Consider the following 17,145-nt stretch of genomic DNA (forward strand, 5'->3'; position numbering starts at 1 on the left):
CCCCCCGTCACCCCCTCTCCCCAGTCTCGGTCCGGGGGTGGAGGGTGGACGAGGCTGTTCGCTCCCGGTCTCGCGCTCGCAACAACCGTCCCCCTGGGCCCCTGAGACTCAGACTGGGAAACCCCCGCGTCTGTCTTTGCGACAGTCGTTCCGCTTTGCGGCAGACGGTTGGGAGGCGGTGGCGGCGGTCGCGGGACGGAGAGCGCCGAGAGGAGGGGGATGTCCGGCGGCTGAGGCAGGTAATGAACCCCCCCCCCTCAGCGGGAGAATCTTTACCACAGTGACGGGACCCTTCCCCAGGATTGGGGGGGTTGTAGAGGGGGAGTTAACAAAATGTTTCTGCGTCAAAGGTTTTGCTTTCGCTTGTCGTCGGTGAAGGTGCATTTTAAAACCCACTGTCCCCGGTATTTAACTTTAATAAGGCAGCTTTGTCCTATTGCTGAAGGTTTCAGGGTTGCCCACGCCCACAGGGATTGTTGTGGATCACCGCTCCATGTTGCTTTGTTTATTTCACCCACCGAAATCATGTTGTTTATTTTCAAACGACACCTTTCTTTCATTGGCTGAGGTGTACTCTCTCCCAGCAGCAAATATTGGCCAGCTACACCTCCTTTCTGCCCTCCTTGTTAAAGGGATTTGCTTTCTCTCTGGGTGTGTTAAAATCCTGCATTTTCGTAGAATTCCCCATAGTGTGCAAACAGGCCATTTGGCCCAACAGGTCCCCACCAACCCTCCAAAGAGTATCCCACCCAGACCCATTCCCCATAGTCATACCCTTTACATGTATCGTTTATTGAGGATCATCACTGATTTATATTCACCGTAATCACTTACCAAAGGAGTCAGTGGTTTTTCATAGGTGTCTTCGATCTATCAACCACTGAATGCCAGGCCACAGATTGAGAACCTTCTGGGTTTGATCAAAAATCTTTGTTGAATTTGTGGATTTTCCTTGTATTACAGAAGGAAAATTGATTAGGTTGCATCTTCTGATCATTGCTTGGTGATCTGTGCTGCATGTGGGACTCTGATCAAGACAGGATCAGGCTTGTTGGTCCTGTGTTATGTGGTTGCATAGCTAGTCAGCACCAGTGTCAAGGCTTATCAATGAATAATGGCCAAAGACTTTCCTTTCAACCTTCCTTCATAGCTAAAATTCCCCCATACCAGTGACATCCTGGTAAACCTTTTCTGTACCCTCTCCAAAGTATCCACATTCTTCTGGTACTGTGGTGACCGCAACTGTAAGCGATATTCCAAGTGTTTAGATGGAGAGGAATTTGTTAAATGTGTACAAGAAATTTTCTGATTCAGTATGTGGATGTACCAACTAGAGAAAGTACAAAACTTGACTTACTCTTGGGAAATAAGGCAGGGCAGGTGACTGAGTAGTAATACTCAGTGGGTGTCAGTGGGGAAGCACTTTGGGGCCAGCGATCATAATTCTATTAGTTTTAAAATGGTGATGGAAAGGGATAGACCAGATCTAAAAGACCAGATCTGAAGTTCTAAATTGGAGGAGGACCAATTTTGACGGTATCAGGCAAGAACTTTCAAAAACTGATTGGGTGCAGATGTTCGCAGGTAAAGGGAGGGCTGGAAAATGGGAAGCCTTCAGAAATGAGATAACGAGAGTCCACAGAAAGTATATTCCTTTTAGGTTGAAATGAAAAACTGGTAGGTATAGGAAATGCTGGGTGACTAGAGAAATTGAAATTTTGGTTCAGAAAAAGAAGGAAGCATATGTCAGTATAGACAGGAGAGATCGAGTGAATCCTTAGAAAAGTATAAAGGCAGTAGGAGTATACTTAAGAGAGAAATCAGGAGGGAAAAAGGGGACATGAGATAGCTTTGGCAAATAGAGTTAAGGAGAATCCAGAGGGTTTCTACAAATACATTAAGGACAAAAGGGTAACTAGGGAGAGAATTGGGCCCCTCAAAGATCAGCAAGGTGGCCTTTTTGTGGAGCCGCAGGAGATGGGGCACGCACTAGATGACTATTTTGCATCAGTATTTACTGTGGGAAAGGACATGGAAGATGTCGAATGTAGGGAAACAGATAGTGACATCATGAAAAATGACCATATTACAGAGCAGAAAGTGCTGGATGTCTTGAAACACATTAAAGTGGATAAATCCCCAGGACCTGATCAGGTATACCCTAGAACTCTGTGGGAAGCTAGGGAAGTGATTGCTGGGCCTCTTGCTGAGATATTTGTATCAACGATAGTCACAGGTGAGGTGCCGGAAGAGTGGAGGTTAGCGAACGTGACCCCTTGGCATCATGGTAGTCCACAAACTCACTAACACACCGAAACAGCAGCTAATGAATTTGACAGACCCTATACAGACAACAAGCAAAACTAATGTCATTTACAAAATACCGTGCAAGGACTGTAACAGACAATACATTGGACAAACAGGCAGAAAACTAGCCACCAGGATACATGAACACCAACTAGCCACAAAAAGACATGACCCTCTCTCACTAGTATCCTTACATACAGATGAGGAAGGACACCACTTCGACTGGGACAACACATCCATCCTAGGACAAGCCAAACCAAGACAGGAACGAGAATTCCTGGAGCATGGCATTCCAACTGGAACTCTATCAACAAACACATCAAGTTAGACCCCATCTACCACCTTCTGAGAAAAAGAACAGGAAGTGACTTCACACAGGAAATGACATCACCAACCCAAAGAAACCCAAACATATAAATAGAAAGCAGGACTTACCAGCAGTGCTTTGCCTGAGGCCTACTGAAGATGTTACCTAGTGGGGTTACGAAACAGCTAGAAATGAACCTTCCAGCTCAGCAAGCAAACCTACATCCAGAACCTCAACCTGAGCTACAAATCTTCTCAAAACTCGCTTAAAGTAATGTCCCCTCATGTTAGCCATCACCATCCGAGGAAAAAGGCTCTCGCTGTCCACCCTCTGATTATCTTGTATGTCTCAATTAAGTCACCTCTCAACCTTCTTCTCTGTAACAAAAACAGCCTCAAGTCCCTCAGCCTTTCCTTGTAAGACCTTCCCTCCAAACCTGGCATATCTCCTCTGCACCTTTTCCAAAGCTTCCACATTCTTCCAATAATGTGGTGACTAGAATTGTACACAATACTCCCAAGTCTGGCTGCATCAGAGTTTTGTACAGCTGCAGCATGACTTCGTGACTTCGAAACTCAATCCCTCTGTCAATACAAACTAATACACTGTATGCCTTCTTAACAACCTAGATTATTGTGTTGCTGGAAAAGCACAGCTGGTCAGGCAGCATCCTAGGAGCAGGAAAATCTTAAATTCTTAACAACCCTTTCAACCCGGGTGGTAATTTTCAGGGATCTGTATACATGGACACTGAGATCTCTCTGCTCATCTACGCTACCAAGAATCTTACCATTCGCCCGGTACTCTTTATTCCTGTTGCTCCTTCTAAAGTGAATCGCTTCACATTTCTCCGCATTAAACTCCATTTGCCATCTCTCAGGCCAGCTCTGCAGCTTATCTATGTCCCTTTGTAACCTGCAACATCCTTCAGCATTATCCACAATTCCACCGATCTTGGTGTCATCCACAAATTTACTAACCCATCCTTCTAGGCCCTCATCTAGATCATTTATAAAAATGACAAACACCAGCCGCCTCAAAACAGATTCTTCTGGTATACCACTAGTAACTGAACTCCACGAAGCACATTTCCCATCAACCACCACCCTCTGTTTTCTTTCAGCTAGCCAATTTCTGATCCAAACCGCTAAATCATTCACAATCCTATGCCACCGTATTTTGTACAAGAGCCTGCCGTGAGGAACCTTATCAAACGCCTTACTGAAAATCATATACACCACACCACTTTACAGTCACTCACCTGTTCGGTCACTATCTCAAAGAACGCAGTAATGTTTGTGAGACACGACCTACCCTTCACAAACCGTGTTGACTATCCTTAATCAACTTATTCCACTCTAGATGATTATAAATCCTATCTCTTATAACCTTTTCCAACACTACCCACAACCGAAATAAGACTCACTGGTCTGTAATTACCGGGGTTGTCTCTTTCAGAGGTCTATTTCACTTGGAGAGGAGGCTTTTGATGATATGACATGAGAATTGTTGAAATCTGAAGTTGAACCTACAATTTTATTTCTGATATCTGATCCTGATCCTTAATTGTCCCACATAAAATATGATATTAAAACAGATCCAGCCAGTTTGAACATCGATAAGAATGTAATTTTGTTGAAATACCATTACATCTTGAGGCTACCTTATAAACATTGAGGACAGGAAGACATAATTTGGCATTTTAGTAACTGCTTTCTTTTCAAATTTCTTTTTAAATTTCTTCATAGTTAATGGTAATACAACTGGAAACAAATTCCAAGTTTATTACAAATTGGATTCTGAATTAGAACTGCACAATGCTATTTGATTTCCATTTACTGTAGTATGACCCAGTTTCATCATAAAATATCACAGCCTATGAAGTTCACCCTGCATCAGTGACAATCAGTTTCAAAGATTATTGTATAGGTAGTCATTTTGTAATTTATATTGCAATATAGTAGACCTTAATAATTTGTTGTCCGTGTCGTCAAATTGATTGATGTGAGTGAAAATGTATATGATATTTTGGCTATACAGAGGTTCAGCTGATCTGTCGAAATAATTTACTCAACCTTCATTGTATGCTCATTATTTCCTAAATTGCAACTTTGGTGAAACAACTTGTGGTTTATTAAGTGTCTCCTAATAATATCATCCACATATTTTCTTATGTTTCTATGAAATCTCATTCTTCCCACCTCTTGCCCGGCTGCATTAATTTGCCTCAAAAGCAAATTAATATTAAATAATATGAACAAATAGATATCGAATAGTCTGGACAAATGATCACTCGGCTGATGTGGTTTAAATTTAAATTTTACCCAGTGGAAGTTTTATTTGTACAATATAATTTATTCCTGTACATGCATCATATTCGCTGCTAATTAAAAGTTTGGAGCATTATTTTGAAAGTTAACCAACAATCTTGTTACATCTACTTGTTACTGATAGCAGGGATAAATATGTTTGAATAATTGAATCTTTTGCTTACTGGTATCTATGTAAGGGTTGATAATTATAGTTTAGATCAGAGTGGTGCTGGAAAGGCACAGCAGGTCAGGCAGCATCCAAGGAGCAGGAAAATCGACATTTCGGGCAATGATAATTGTAGCCACAGCATACATTGTAATACATATCTGTAATGAATTTGTGTATAAAGTTTAGCAATAAATACAATTTTGTATTCAGTTCAAGCAATCTTTAGTTCCAAGTAAAGCATTAAAAAATTTAAAACCGAAGAATCCATAGATATTAGTCTGATAAGACCTTAACTGCCAAATGTGAGGTCAGTGATGAGATTGAAATAACTTCACAGAGATTGGCATCCTGTCACCAAGTAACCCTTCATCTGCACGTGCATAGTACTGGACACTGGTCCAACATCTTCAGAACTGGCCCTCAGAGTCAGCAGAACCTCTGATGCTCCTGTTTATATTTATTTTTGCTGGGGTATCCCATCACCGAGTCATCCACACTCCTGTTTATATCTGACAGCCGGGGCTCCCTGAATTGACCAGGTTAAGAATCCCAATCAGGGAACTCATGTTCTGTGAAGTCCACTTGGCTGACCTCATTACAGTCACTACGGAGATAACTGAGACAAAGAGTGTGTTTGTTTGAAATAGTGCCCTTTGGACAGAGGTATATTTGTTAGTTTTATTTTTGCCTTGTACAGAATTTCATCCAATGATTTGATTGAGCTGGGATCAAATGTGGCAGTGCTAATATAGGTATATTTTTAACCAACCTATTCAAACATGTTGTAACACACCTCTGGATTAGGTGGGACTTGAATCCAAGCTTTCTGATCTGTGGTAGTTTCATTACCACTGCACTACAATTCTTGTAATTTTAGTGCTTTTAGTCCTACAAGCATTTGCAGTGTATGTGAGTTTTAATTGATTCATGTTGGAAACTACTGGTATCTCAGGCTAAGTAATATATGACCTTCTTGTACCTTTCAAATAAAGTTCACAGAAAGACCATGTATGGTGCTTTGCAGATTCTCAAACCTAATATTAATTATACCCTGAATCTGTCCAGCTTTTAAAAAAATCCAACAGCCTTACAGATACACACCAGTAAGTTTAGTTATCTCACTAATTTTATTTACTACTTCACATCTACATCAAAAGCTGTGCCTTGTTGGTTGACAGAACCATCTGAATATCCTAAAATTATTGACTGCATTGAAGAAAATCTGATTTGTCCCACAACTCCTTTGTGTGAGGTCAAGTAGCGTTCAGCGAGCAACTTGCTTTATGGTAATATTAATGTAAAAGGTTAGTCAATATTAAGGTGACTTGCTGTTGCAGGTTTTAAACTGGGGCAGGCTTGGGAAAGCCAAATGCAAGCTAGAAACCTAGTGAAGCTGTTTCTTTATTTCCTTCCAACAAAATTTGCTTTTTTTTAAGTGCAGGAAGGAAGAATGAAAGGAAGGACGGATGAGAGGATGCTGAGGAAGTATCTAAGATTATATAATGGATGGAAACAGAAAGGAGAATTCCTTCTGTGGTAAGCCTGTTGGATGGCTGAATCAACCAGACGACAATGGCAGTGTTTCAAAACCTTGGCTCTGGAAAATCTCCAATTGCTTTTCAACAGTTGAACAGATATTGCCAACCAGTAGCAAAACGGTAAATTCTCTTTGCAACTTATATCTACTATTGTGCCATAAATTATAACAGCTAATACAATTACTTGACCCCTCTAATAGGAATATAGCATCCTGCAAAATGGAGTACTATCAATTTCATTTTGTTTCACTGAATTTTTCTAGAAAATAAAGATATAGAGCTTAATTTTAATTTTGCATAAACTGAACATATTTCATTCGCGTAATTTTAAAAAACAATACATTGGCAGAGGTATAAACAAAGTTTTGTCATAGTAAGTGTTCTCCTCCATGTAAGAAGAGATATTGTCCATTATCAACAGTGCTCATTACCGTGTAACAAATTTTCTTTTTTCACAAACACAATTGAATCCTTCACCCTAACAAATCAATTTCAAAGCAGTTGGAAACCTTGAATTATTTGTTGTTGTCGCTGAATTCTGTATAATACTGGTAGTTGTTGTGTTAGAAATTTTCAGTGTAAATTGTCGCATTGCATTACCTACTTGCTGGTACAATAACTGAAATTTGAAACTGGTATTTTAATTAAAATATATTCTTGTACAAGTTATTGAGTAACAGCACTGCCATTCAAGGATAGATGTGTGTACAGGAGATGATTTGTTTAATAATTTTGATGAAAGTAATTATTCCACATCATCAGGATTGCACAGTATGGGTGAATAATCAAGAATTTGGGATTGCTTACAGATGGGGCATCATAGCTGTAATATTTCTGTGGCTAGAAATGGGGGAACATATTCTACATCATAATACTTTAATTGGTGAATCGATTAATGTTTTTCATTGTATATGGATCTATAAAGTAAGACACATTATAATGAATATCTACATAATTTCCATGATATTATAAACGTTAATGCTGTACTAATGTTGGACAAGTTTAGCTTATTTACACTGGTGTTCGGAAGAATGAGGGTGAAGTTCATAAGATCATCAATGATTTTGGCATAGAAAAGATTTTTCTATTTTCAATGAGTCCAGAGCCCGGGACCACTGTTTAAAAAAGGGGGTCTCCCTTTTAGGACAGGTGAGAAAATAAAATTCAGAAGATTTTGCAACTTTGGAACTCTTTTCCTCATAATTGTGAAAGTAAGACCATTAATACTTTTAACTGGAGGCAAATAGATTCTTGTCAGGTAGAGGAATCAAAGGTAGAGGATTTTGAAACACAAACAGATAAGCCATGATTATACTGAAAGACAGAGAAAGCTAAAAGAGCCGAATGGCCTGCTTTTCTCCTAATTTGTATGTTTGTTTATATGTACCATAAGGTTCCCTACTAATCCTGAGTATTTTGTCTTTTTTTCCCTAGAAAAATTGCATGGAGAACAACAAACCCAAGTTAGAATTGAAGGACTTTCCACCTCCCTCCCAACATGCTATTCCTACTTTCATTGCAAGTGCTCCACCTTCTGACATTCAGGCCTTTCATGAGCAGCAGTCAACTGGCATGAAAGTAAGCTGCTGTCCTCATTGTGGCAAAGAGGCTTCTTGCTCCCCCCCCACTTCCAATGGTGGTGGTTGCATTCACTCTGTAAACGGTGGAGCTTTAGAACACACAAATGCTGGAACAGTCACATGTCAGATAGGCTCAAGGCCTACTTTCCACTCATCCAAATCTTGTAAAGTGGCTGTAAGTAATGACCGTTTAGCTGGCCCCTATTTAGAGAATGCTGTCTCTGGTTGTCAGCTTCAGCCACCTCAATCCCAGCACCTGTCCTGTTGTGGAAATCTCTTCAAACAGCTGCAACCTTTCCATAGCAATGTCCACAAGCAGCATCAAACTCCATTGCAACAAAACTACAGTGCATCCAGTTTTTTTTCCTGCATGGAACTCACAGGTGGGGTTAGTGGGCACTTGGAAGATCGTATGAGTCAAGCTGAGCTACCTAGACGTGTTTGCACTCACTCTTTACAGTTACACATGGCACCTATGTTTCTGAAGGGTTCACATTGTTGTGATGATTGTTTAAATAAGGTTAGTATAATTTCATTAACTTCATTTTATTTCATTTAACATTAAAATGATAAGTAAACTTTTAGAAACAGTTTACGTTCTTAAGCTTTGAAGCTTGAGTTCAGTTTTAAAAAGCTGGCAAGTTTCCACATGAGCAAATAGTTCACCTTACAAGAGATGTATTAATCTTTATAGCATATGAATTATTTATGCAATATGTAATGGATGTTTTTATGTTGTAATGACATTCAGCAGACTAGATCTTGAAAATGTGAAAAAAATATACAGTAATGACACACAAATAGCTCTTGGCGTAGTCACACCAATAACGCTGTTACGTAAAGAAAACATCAATACCAATAAAATTCTGATTTTCTTTTTTTTTGCTGTTCTGCATAACTTTCATTCTCCATCTTTAATTGTAACTGAGAAAGTATTTACACCGTTTGTTCTTCTAATAGAACAAATTCACTGTCTGCATTTTGTGTGTGGATCACAACACAAACCTTGTATATCTGTAAATATTAATAATTAAAATCATAATATTGTAAAAATGAACTACTTTTTTATAAAGCCATACAATCCCTACAGTTTGGAAGCAGGTTATTTGGCCCATCTGGTCTACACAGACCCTCAGATGAGCATTCACCCAGATGCACCCCAGCTCTGTAATGCGACATTTCCCATGGCAAATCCACCTAACCTGCACACCCTGAACACAATGGGCAATTTAACATTTCCAGTCCACCTAATCTTCAGGCTGCGGGAGGAAACCAGAGCACACAGACACGCGAAGAATGTACAAACTCCACATGGTCGTCGAGGATGGAATTGAACCCAAGTCCCCAGCACTTTGAGGTAGCAGTGCTAACCATTGAGCTACTGAAGTGGAGAATTTGTTTTCTCACCTTCTTCAAAGTGTATACTGCATTACGTAAAACCCTATTCCACCCACTTCTTACCCTATGTTATTCTCCTTTATTCTAAAATGGACATCAGTTTATGGTTCTACTGACGTATGTCCAATAATTAAACCAGTTGAGTATTAATAGCATGCTGTTTAACCACGCAAGGGTCGTTATGTTGTGAGCTTGATCCTATCTTTCTTATGATGTCAGTAGATATGCACTTTAGAGAGCAGAAATTGCAGATTGGAATCCAGAATGATTTTGCTTTAAGCCACATAGTGTAGGAATTCAAAGATTAATTTTTAGGACTGTTGCTGGTGGTTTGAAATTAGTTATAACAGCTCTTTTATGTTTATTACATCAGACATTTTCCCACTGTGACCGTTTTAGAGACTATTGTTTCTTCTCTTTTGGAAACTGTTCACTGTGATCAGCTTGGCAATCCTTCCAAAATCACCTCACAAGTACTGCCACCAGCATTTGTGAGTTCCCTAACCACATCTCACCACAAATTGGGACCTGGGAACAAAAATTCCGTCCCTGGTCTATACTCTTAAATATTAATCTATGTTCATGAAATTTTGTAGTGACACTAAAAAAAAAAATGCATTTTAATACAGGACAGGACAAATTGAGGAAATAAAAATGATATAATTTCTGATTATTGTTTGCTACTTCAAACAAGAAGTTTCCAGTTGATATTCAAACTTGAATTCTCTGTGAAAGTTTGACCAACTGACTTTACAGGGATTATAAAAGCAGAAAGTCATTATTTTGTCTATGACATAAAAATTAACGTGTGCTTGATGTTCTGTTTGTAAGAATAATCATTTTATATACTTGTCTTAACAGTAGGTTGCTTTGCGTGCCATCTGAAGAGTTGCCCTTGTTTACTTTCTTAAATCTATTTACAGCCACCCAGACGTCCTGCTATAGATGTTAAAAAGATTTGGCCACATATTGCTCCTCCTGCTCAGTCTGTTCCAGTCCCCATGTCATTGTGCAATGGTATTCAAACAGAAGGTCAAACTGCAGAGACATCAATGTTAACAACAGGAAACTTGGGTCGCCAGCCACCAAAGTTTGGTATGTGTGACTGTATTATCCTTGCTTCTGCTTTGTTACTGTTTCCCATTAAGGTCAACTTTTGCTTTAAAAATAAAGTAGGGAGTTCAATATCAATCATTATTTTCTACATTGAGAACCACCACTGTCTCCTCAAAAAAATGGTGTATTTCTTAGGAAGGCTAGTCAGAGGAAGAATTCAGTTTTTTGTGAGACTCTGCTACATTCCTTGTGATCAGCACTCCAAAATTACAAAGCTGAATGAACAACTGGAAAAAACACACAGATGGAGAACACTTAAATTGTAAGTTACATCAAGGAAAGCAAACTCTTAAAAACAATGAGATTGCTAAGTGATGATTTTTCATGGGTAAGCAGTGATGCATATATGAAGGACACATCACAACCAATTTTAATATTCTCTGGACATGATTTTTAGGGAGAATTAAAGGAAAGAAAAACAGTGACTGGTCTCTCCACCCATGATCCCAACCCTCTCTTTCATTCCCTCATCCTACCCCAGCAGTGAAATACATAGGGCTGTTATAGCTTGCCTGTGCACAGCTTGCAGAGCACAGATCAGGATCAAAGTGGACCTTAAGTTCCACAGTGACAGGCAAACTTTGAGCAATAAGGGGAACGGGCTGTAGAAGACCATGGTGTGGCCTGTTGTTGTAATGTCCATGAGTGGCAGTCAAGAAGTGTGCTTTCTCGGCTGTGTTGTCCCAGCCAATTTTTCAGAATCTGTTTGTGCTCTTCCCTAGACTGATTGAGAATGATGATCATGTCTAATCAGACTAAGTTAGAACTTATGGAAGATTAGGCATTTGCTATTCACTATTGATAATTTTGTATTGAATTTTCAATATGTACTCACTTCCTTGAATTCCTTTAGTTCCATCCAAGTAAGCTTTTCAATTAATAACGCATTCTGTTGAATTTTGTTAGGCAGCATTTTGATGATCGTTGTTTTGGTTATCAAATCATTGTCGTTTCTTTGATTTTTTTTGAATGAATTCCTTCAATAACTAAATCACTTCTTTTCATAATTTTGTTGATATCTATAAGTCAGCTTAATACCTAAATGACAACTTGTTGCTCACACATTTAAGGTCAAACCTCAATTGTTGTATTCAAATGTAAGTAAGTTAGTTTAATTCCAAGAGTCTGATGAGGTAGCTGAAAGAATGAAAACTGACAACCTGCAAACAGTGAGATTCTTTTTATATTCATTTTAAATGAAAAGAATACCTCAAAGCCAGTTAAAAACTTCAGTTGTGCAAGTAAAGTGTTGTCAAAATACCTTTTAGCAAGAAAACCATTTTGCTTCATTTATGTGCCCTTCCAGAATATTACTTATGTCAGTTTCATTTCTTAGCATATTGTACTAAAAGTGTTCTAATTGCCATTGAACTTTCATATGAGAAAATGTGTTGGAAACCCTCATTAATAACAGTTAATTACAATTGAATACACAGTCTAATGTTTATAATATCTTTGAACTATTAATGAAATGATAGAGGAATGGTGTTTTAATTAGCAAGGAAGGTACACTTGAAAATATGGTTCTGATTGTGGGATTTTTGTTTGCAGGGTCATCTGATGTTGGTACAGTAGGGCAGCAGGAGAATCTACCTCCCATTGGGGTATTTTGGGATATCGAAAATTGTTCTGTCCCCACAGGACGATCAGCTATGACAATAGTACAACGAATCCGGCAACAGTTTTTTCAAGGCCATAGAGAGGCAGAATTCATGTGTGTATGCGATATTAGCAAAGAGAACAAGGAAGTTATCCAGGAACTTAACAACTGCCAGGTAATACAGCTATATAACCTGCTAATACCAAACAACTGTACTTCCTGAGTATTATAGTGTGCTGTAAGTTATACATATAAATCTTTTAAAGCAAAAAATGATTAATTTTTCTTGTATTTTAAACTTTTAGAAGGTTTAGATTAGATTAGATTAGATTAGATTAGATTAGATTAGATTAGATTACTTTACAGTGTGGAAACAGGCCCTTCGGCCCAACAAGTCCACACCGACCCGCCGAAGCGCAAACCACCCATACCCCTACATTTACCCCTTACCTAACATTACGGACAATTTAACATGGCCAATTCACCTAACCTGCACATCTTTGTGACTGTGGGAGGAAACCGGAGCTCCCGGAGGAAACCCACGCAGACACGGGGAGAATGTGCAAACTCCACACAGTCAGTCGCCTGAGGCGGGAATTGAACCCGGGTCTCTGGCGCTGCGAGGCAGCAGTGCTAACCACTGTGCCACCGTGCCGCCCAAGGTTGGTGAATGTATTGTAATGACTTTTGCATTCAGTTAAATATTGCCCAAATTTTAAATTTCATTGACTTGAAAAGTATATGGGTTGCAAAGTGGGTGTTCAGTCTGATTGTGTCAGGTTAGGTTAACTGTACTTTCCTTGTTCTTGATTCATCCCCCTAAGTTATCAGTATGAGACAGAACTTGTATTTGTGATTAAAAGTTACTGTTTTATCACCTTTGTTGTAGGTGACAGTTGCACATATCAATGCAACAGCAAAAAATGCTGCAGATGACAAACTTCGACAAAGTTTGAGACGATTTGCTGACACTCATACGGCTCCGTCCACTGTTATTTTGGTGTCTTGTAAGTAATTTGTGTTGCAAAATTCTTATTTTTATTTGGAATATTTATCATAAGAGGAAAAGCTTTCAGAAAGCAGCTTGGTCGTGTTGTTTGTCTCAGTGAAATATACAAATATTGAATGAACACTGCTAAGCATCTAACCATTTTAAGTTTGGAGTTTCAGAATGGTTGGAATGATGAAAATAGTTTTATTTTGTAACATAGTAGTTCGCGTGTGTGATATTCTTTTATGATGAGGAGGAGTTGGTGTTGGACGGGGGTGGACAAAATTAAAAATCACACAACATCAGGTTATAGTCTAACAGGTTTATTTGGAAGCACTAGCTTTCAGAGCACTGTCCTTCATCAGGTGGAGTTCGTGGCAAATTTTGCAAAGAGGTAATTGTTTAACTGTTTAAATTTGTGTCACCCTTTACAAACATTTCTCAATAAATTTCTGAGCAAGAGTGAACATTGAGGAAACTGTGTCCAGGCTTTTGTAGTTCAAAATATAAAGCTGAGTTTGATTTCGGTCAGAAGTTATTTGTTTTAATGATTATGACTTTTATCATTTTGCAGCTGATGTTAATTTTGCCTTAGAACTGAGTGACCTTCGACATCGACATGGTTTTCAGATTATTTTGGTACATAAGAATCAAGTTTCAGATACACTTTTACAACATGCACATAAGCATTTCAAATTTGAGGAATTTGTTTCTAATCTACCGCCAAGATTACCAGAAAAAACGCCAGTAAGTGTTTTCTAAACTGTCCAATTTAAAATTAACAAATGATTGAAATCTCGAGAATTAAGGTCAAATGAGACTTAAAAGCATTGTTTGTTAGGAAAGCCTGCTCAATCCACAACAGTTAATTTGTCTGATACAAGCTGGAGTTTTCTTTACCTTATTACAAAATTGTATTTAAAATGATATATCTGAAATAATTCCCTCAAAGGATTATATTTTGGTAGTAACAGAAACAAATTGCTGTAAAGACTCAGCAGGTCTGGCAGCATCTGTAGAGAGAAAGCAGGCCTAACGTTTTGTGTCTAGTGACCCTTCTTCAGAACTGATGGTAGTGAGGAAAAGGTTGATATTCATGCAGAAGATAGGGAAGGGGAGGACTAAACAATTAGTGGAGGTAGAGCTGAAAGAGAGAAAAACAATTGGACAGACAAAGGAGTCTATAAAGGTTTGCTGTGTAGAGATTGGGGTAGGGACATGGAGAAGATGCTCAAATCATAAATACGTTCATCTTGAGTACTAACCCCAATCCCCAAATACCAAGCCTTGTAATCACATGGGTTGCTACCACACTCAACCCATCGTCAGCAACTTAAATTCCCATTAGTAGCTAGTAATTTTCCAGGCTGGTCTTTACACATTCCTTTGTCTGCCCAACTGTGTTTCATTCTCTAACATCTCTCTCTCAAACACACACGCACACACACACCCTCCTCTCTGCAAATGGTGCCACACCTGAATCTTTCCAGCAATTTCTGTTTTCTTTCTGATTTCTTGCACATGCAGTGTTTTGGTTTGTTGTTTTATATTTTGGTAGTTTTTAATGGGAATGTCTCATAGGAATATGTTTGGGTGTAATCTGAGGGTTTGACTATCTGATCAGTAAGGCTGCCTTTTTCCTGTAACATTTATATCCAAATAACTTTGGTTTTTATATTGGTAATTCTGATGCTTGGAAGTCATGGTGTTTCAGTTAGAAGTAGTTGAGTTGCGGGATCCTGCAACATCTGTCAGTTCTTTGAAAGGTATATTCACAAACTAAGGTTGTTGTCCACTTTGCTTTTTAGTTAAGAATAAAAACTGACATCTCATTCACTTTGTTTCCTCATGCTGTTGCTGACTTATTCTTATTTACTCTTCAGCAATGTCATACTCTTCTGTATGTATACAATTTACCACTCAACAGAGACAGTAAACAAGTAAGCAACAGGCTGCGTCGTTTGTCTGACAATTGTGGTGGAAAGGTTTTAAGTATTACTGGTGGCAGTGCAATCCTTCGTTTTACAAGCCAAGAAAGTGCTGAACGTGCACAGAAACGTATGGAGAACGAAGATGTATTTGGCAACAAGATCCTGGTATCATTTACCCCAAAAAATAAAGATCTTTGTGAGAGCAAAAATAACTGCCTTATGGTTGAAAAAGCAAAATCTCCTAAAAAGACAAACAAGATGACCAAACTGTCTCAGCGGAACAAAGGCCTTGATGACCCGTTACCGAACAGTAAAAATTCTACAGTGAAGAATTTGCAGGCATCCCAAGCATCAGCCATTAAAGACAATAATGTCAGAAGTTTACAGGTAAATGATTAGTTTAATGCAAGGTAAATTATATTTGGGCCATTAGGAAGGACAATAAGATATTGCTGTGACCAGTTTGCACAAATGGCAAGAGAATGGAAAATCCTCAGTGTAATAAGAATAGCAGTCTACATCAGCTTCCAGTGCAGTATAAATCATTAGATGTGATTCATTTGGGGCTTGCAGTGATACAATGTAATAAAACTGAGGTTGGAAATTGAGTCTGACCAAAAATGTTAACATGCTGAGTTGCAGACACGTGGAGAATAACAAGATGCCAGGGTTAATCCCCATTTTCTACTCTTCGTTGATGTCCAGTGATCCTGTTGAAAGTTTATACACGTGGACCAATAAATGAAGAGAGCTGGGGCTAGGCTGTGTTTCCTCCCCACCCACCAACTCACCAACTCACATAGTCCATCAATTCTCACTCTTAAATTTAATGAGCACTTGGGAAAGGTCTTGGAGAGCAATCCTCATGAGTAGTCATTATTGTCAGGAAAGAAATAGGCAAAGAAAGGAAGAAATGCAAAATGGAATGAAGCAAGTTTGTTTGTTCTTTCAGGTCTGATTTTTCACAAGCATTTGTAATCCAAACTATTTTCTGTCAAAATATGTCTGTTTATGTCTCTATGTTCTTGCAATATTCTTGCTTTAAATAGTGCCAAACAAAACAGATTAAGTTAAACTTTGCAAGACTTCACTGTGTTTAAATCAGTGCCACATTTGTCTACATGACTTCAGCCCAAAATAATTAATTGTGTATGAAGATATCTTAATTAATATGGTTCATAAGTGCATTTTCTTTATTTACAAACACCATTTCTTCTGTACTGTTTGTTAGGATATACAAATCAGAAGCGAAAGACACCATTTGGCCCCACGAGTTGGCTCTAATTTCATGACTGATCTAATTTCTAAATACTCTCACCTCACCTGAAAACTTTTTAAACTGCTTGTTTATCAGGACTCTATCTACCTCTGCCTTAAAAATATTCAAAGTGTACTGCTACCAGCTTTTGAGGAAGAGAGTTCCATAGAATAACAGCCCTCTGGGAAAAAAAACAATTTTTCTCTTTTTATTTAAACAGTGATCCTTAGCTTTAGATTTCTTATCCTTTCCACATCAATGCTGTCAGGACTCCTCAGTATTACATATGATTCAATAAAGTCTAAAATTATTTCTTACTCTTCTAAACTCCAGCTGAGACAAGTCTAACCTATCCATCCTTCCTTTGTAAGGCATCCTCTCCATTACAAATACGAGTAAACTTTCAGCAAACTACTTTCAAAGCATTTATATCTTTTGTTAAATCTTGTATACAGTACTTTGGATGTGGTCTCAGTCGTGCCCGATATAATCGAAGCATCACTTTACTACTGTTGAATTCAATTTCCCTTGCAAAGTTGTTTTCCTAATTAATTGCTGTAACTACTGTGTACTACACGCTTGAGGACACTCCAATCACTCTGCATCTCAAAGCTCCGCAATTTCTCATTCTCGAGATA

The 17,145-nt window shown here is 38.5% G+C and overlaps 1 protein-coding gene across 3 annotated transcripts in view; it reads left to right on the forward strand.

The window, feature by feature from the left end:
- The first annotated feature begins 172 nt into the window (after positions 1-172).
- The window catches only part of marf1 (meiosis regulator and mRNA stability factor 1), a 55,047-nt gene continuing 38,074 nt past the window's right edge, over positions 173-17,145 (forward strand). For 2 of the 3 annotated variants that reach the window (XM_087997607.1, XM_087997608.1), the window contains exons 1-8: positions 173-239; positions 6,537-6,753; positions 8,068-8,733; positions 10,535-10,706; positions 12,279-12,502; positions 13,217-13,334; positions 13,893-14,065; positions 15,202-15,636. In XM_087997607.1, the coding sequence (XP_087853733.1) occupies positions 6,598-6,753; positions 8,068-8,733; positions 10,535-10,706; positions 12,279-12,502; positions 13,217-13,334; positions 13,893-14,065; positions 15,202-15,636 (1,944 nt within the window). In that variant the 5' untranslated portion in view covers positions 173-239; positions 6,537-6,597. The remainder of the gene's footprint in view (positions 240-6,536; positions 6,754-8,067; positions 8,734-10,534; positions 10,707-12,278; positions 12,503-13,216; positions 13,335-13,892; positions 14,066-15,201; positions 15,637-17,145) is intronic. The other variant, XM_087997609.1, reaches the window with a different exon arrangement.

The sequence above is a fragment of the Chiloscyllium plagiosum genome, unplaced genomic scaffold (genome assembly GCF_037043375.1).
Source record: "Chiloscyllium plagiosum isolate Xiang-an unplaced genomic scaffold, Cpla_swu_hap1 HiC_scaffold_20, whole genome shotgun sequence".
NCBI classification, from domain to species: domain Eukaryota; kingdom Metazoa; phylum Chordata; class Chondrichthyes; order Orectolobiformes; family Hemiscylliidae; genus Chiloscyllium; species Chiloscyllium plagiosum.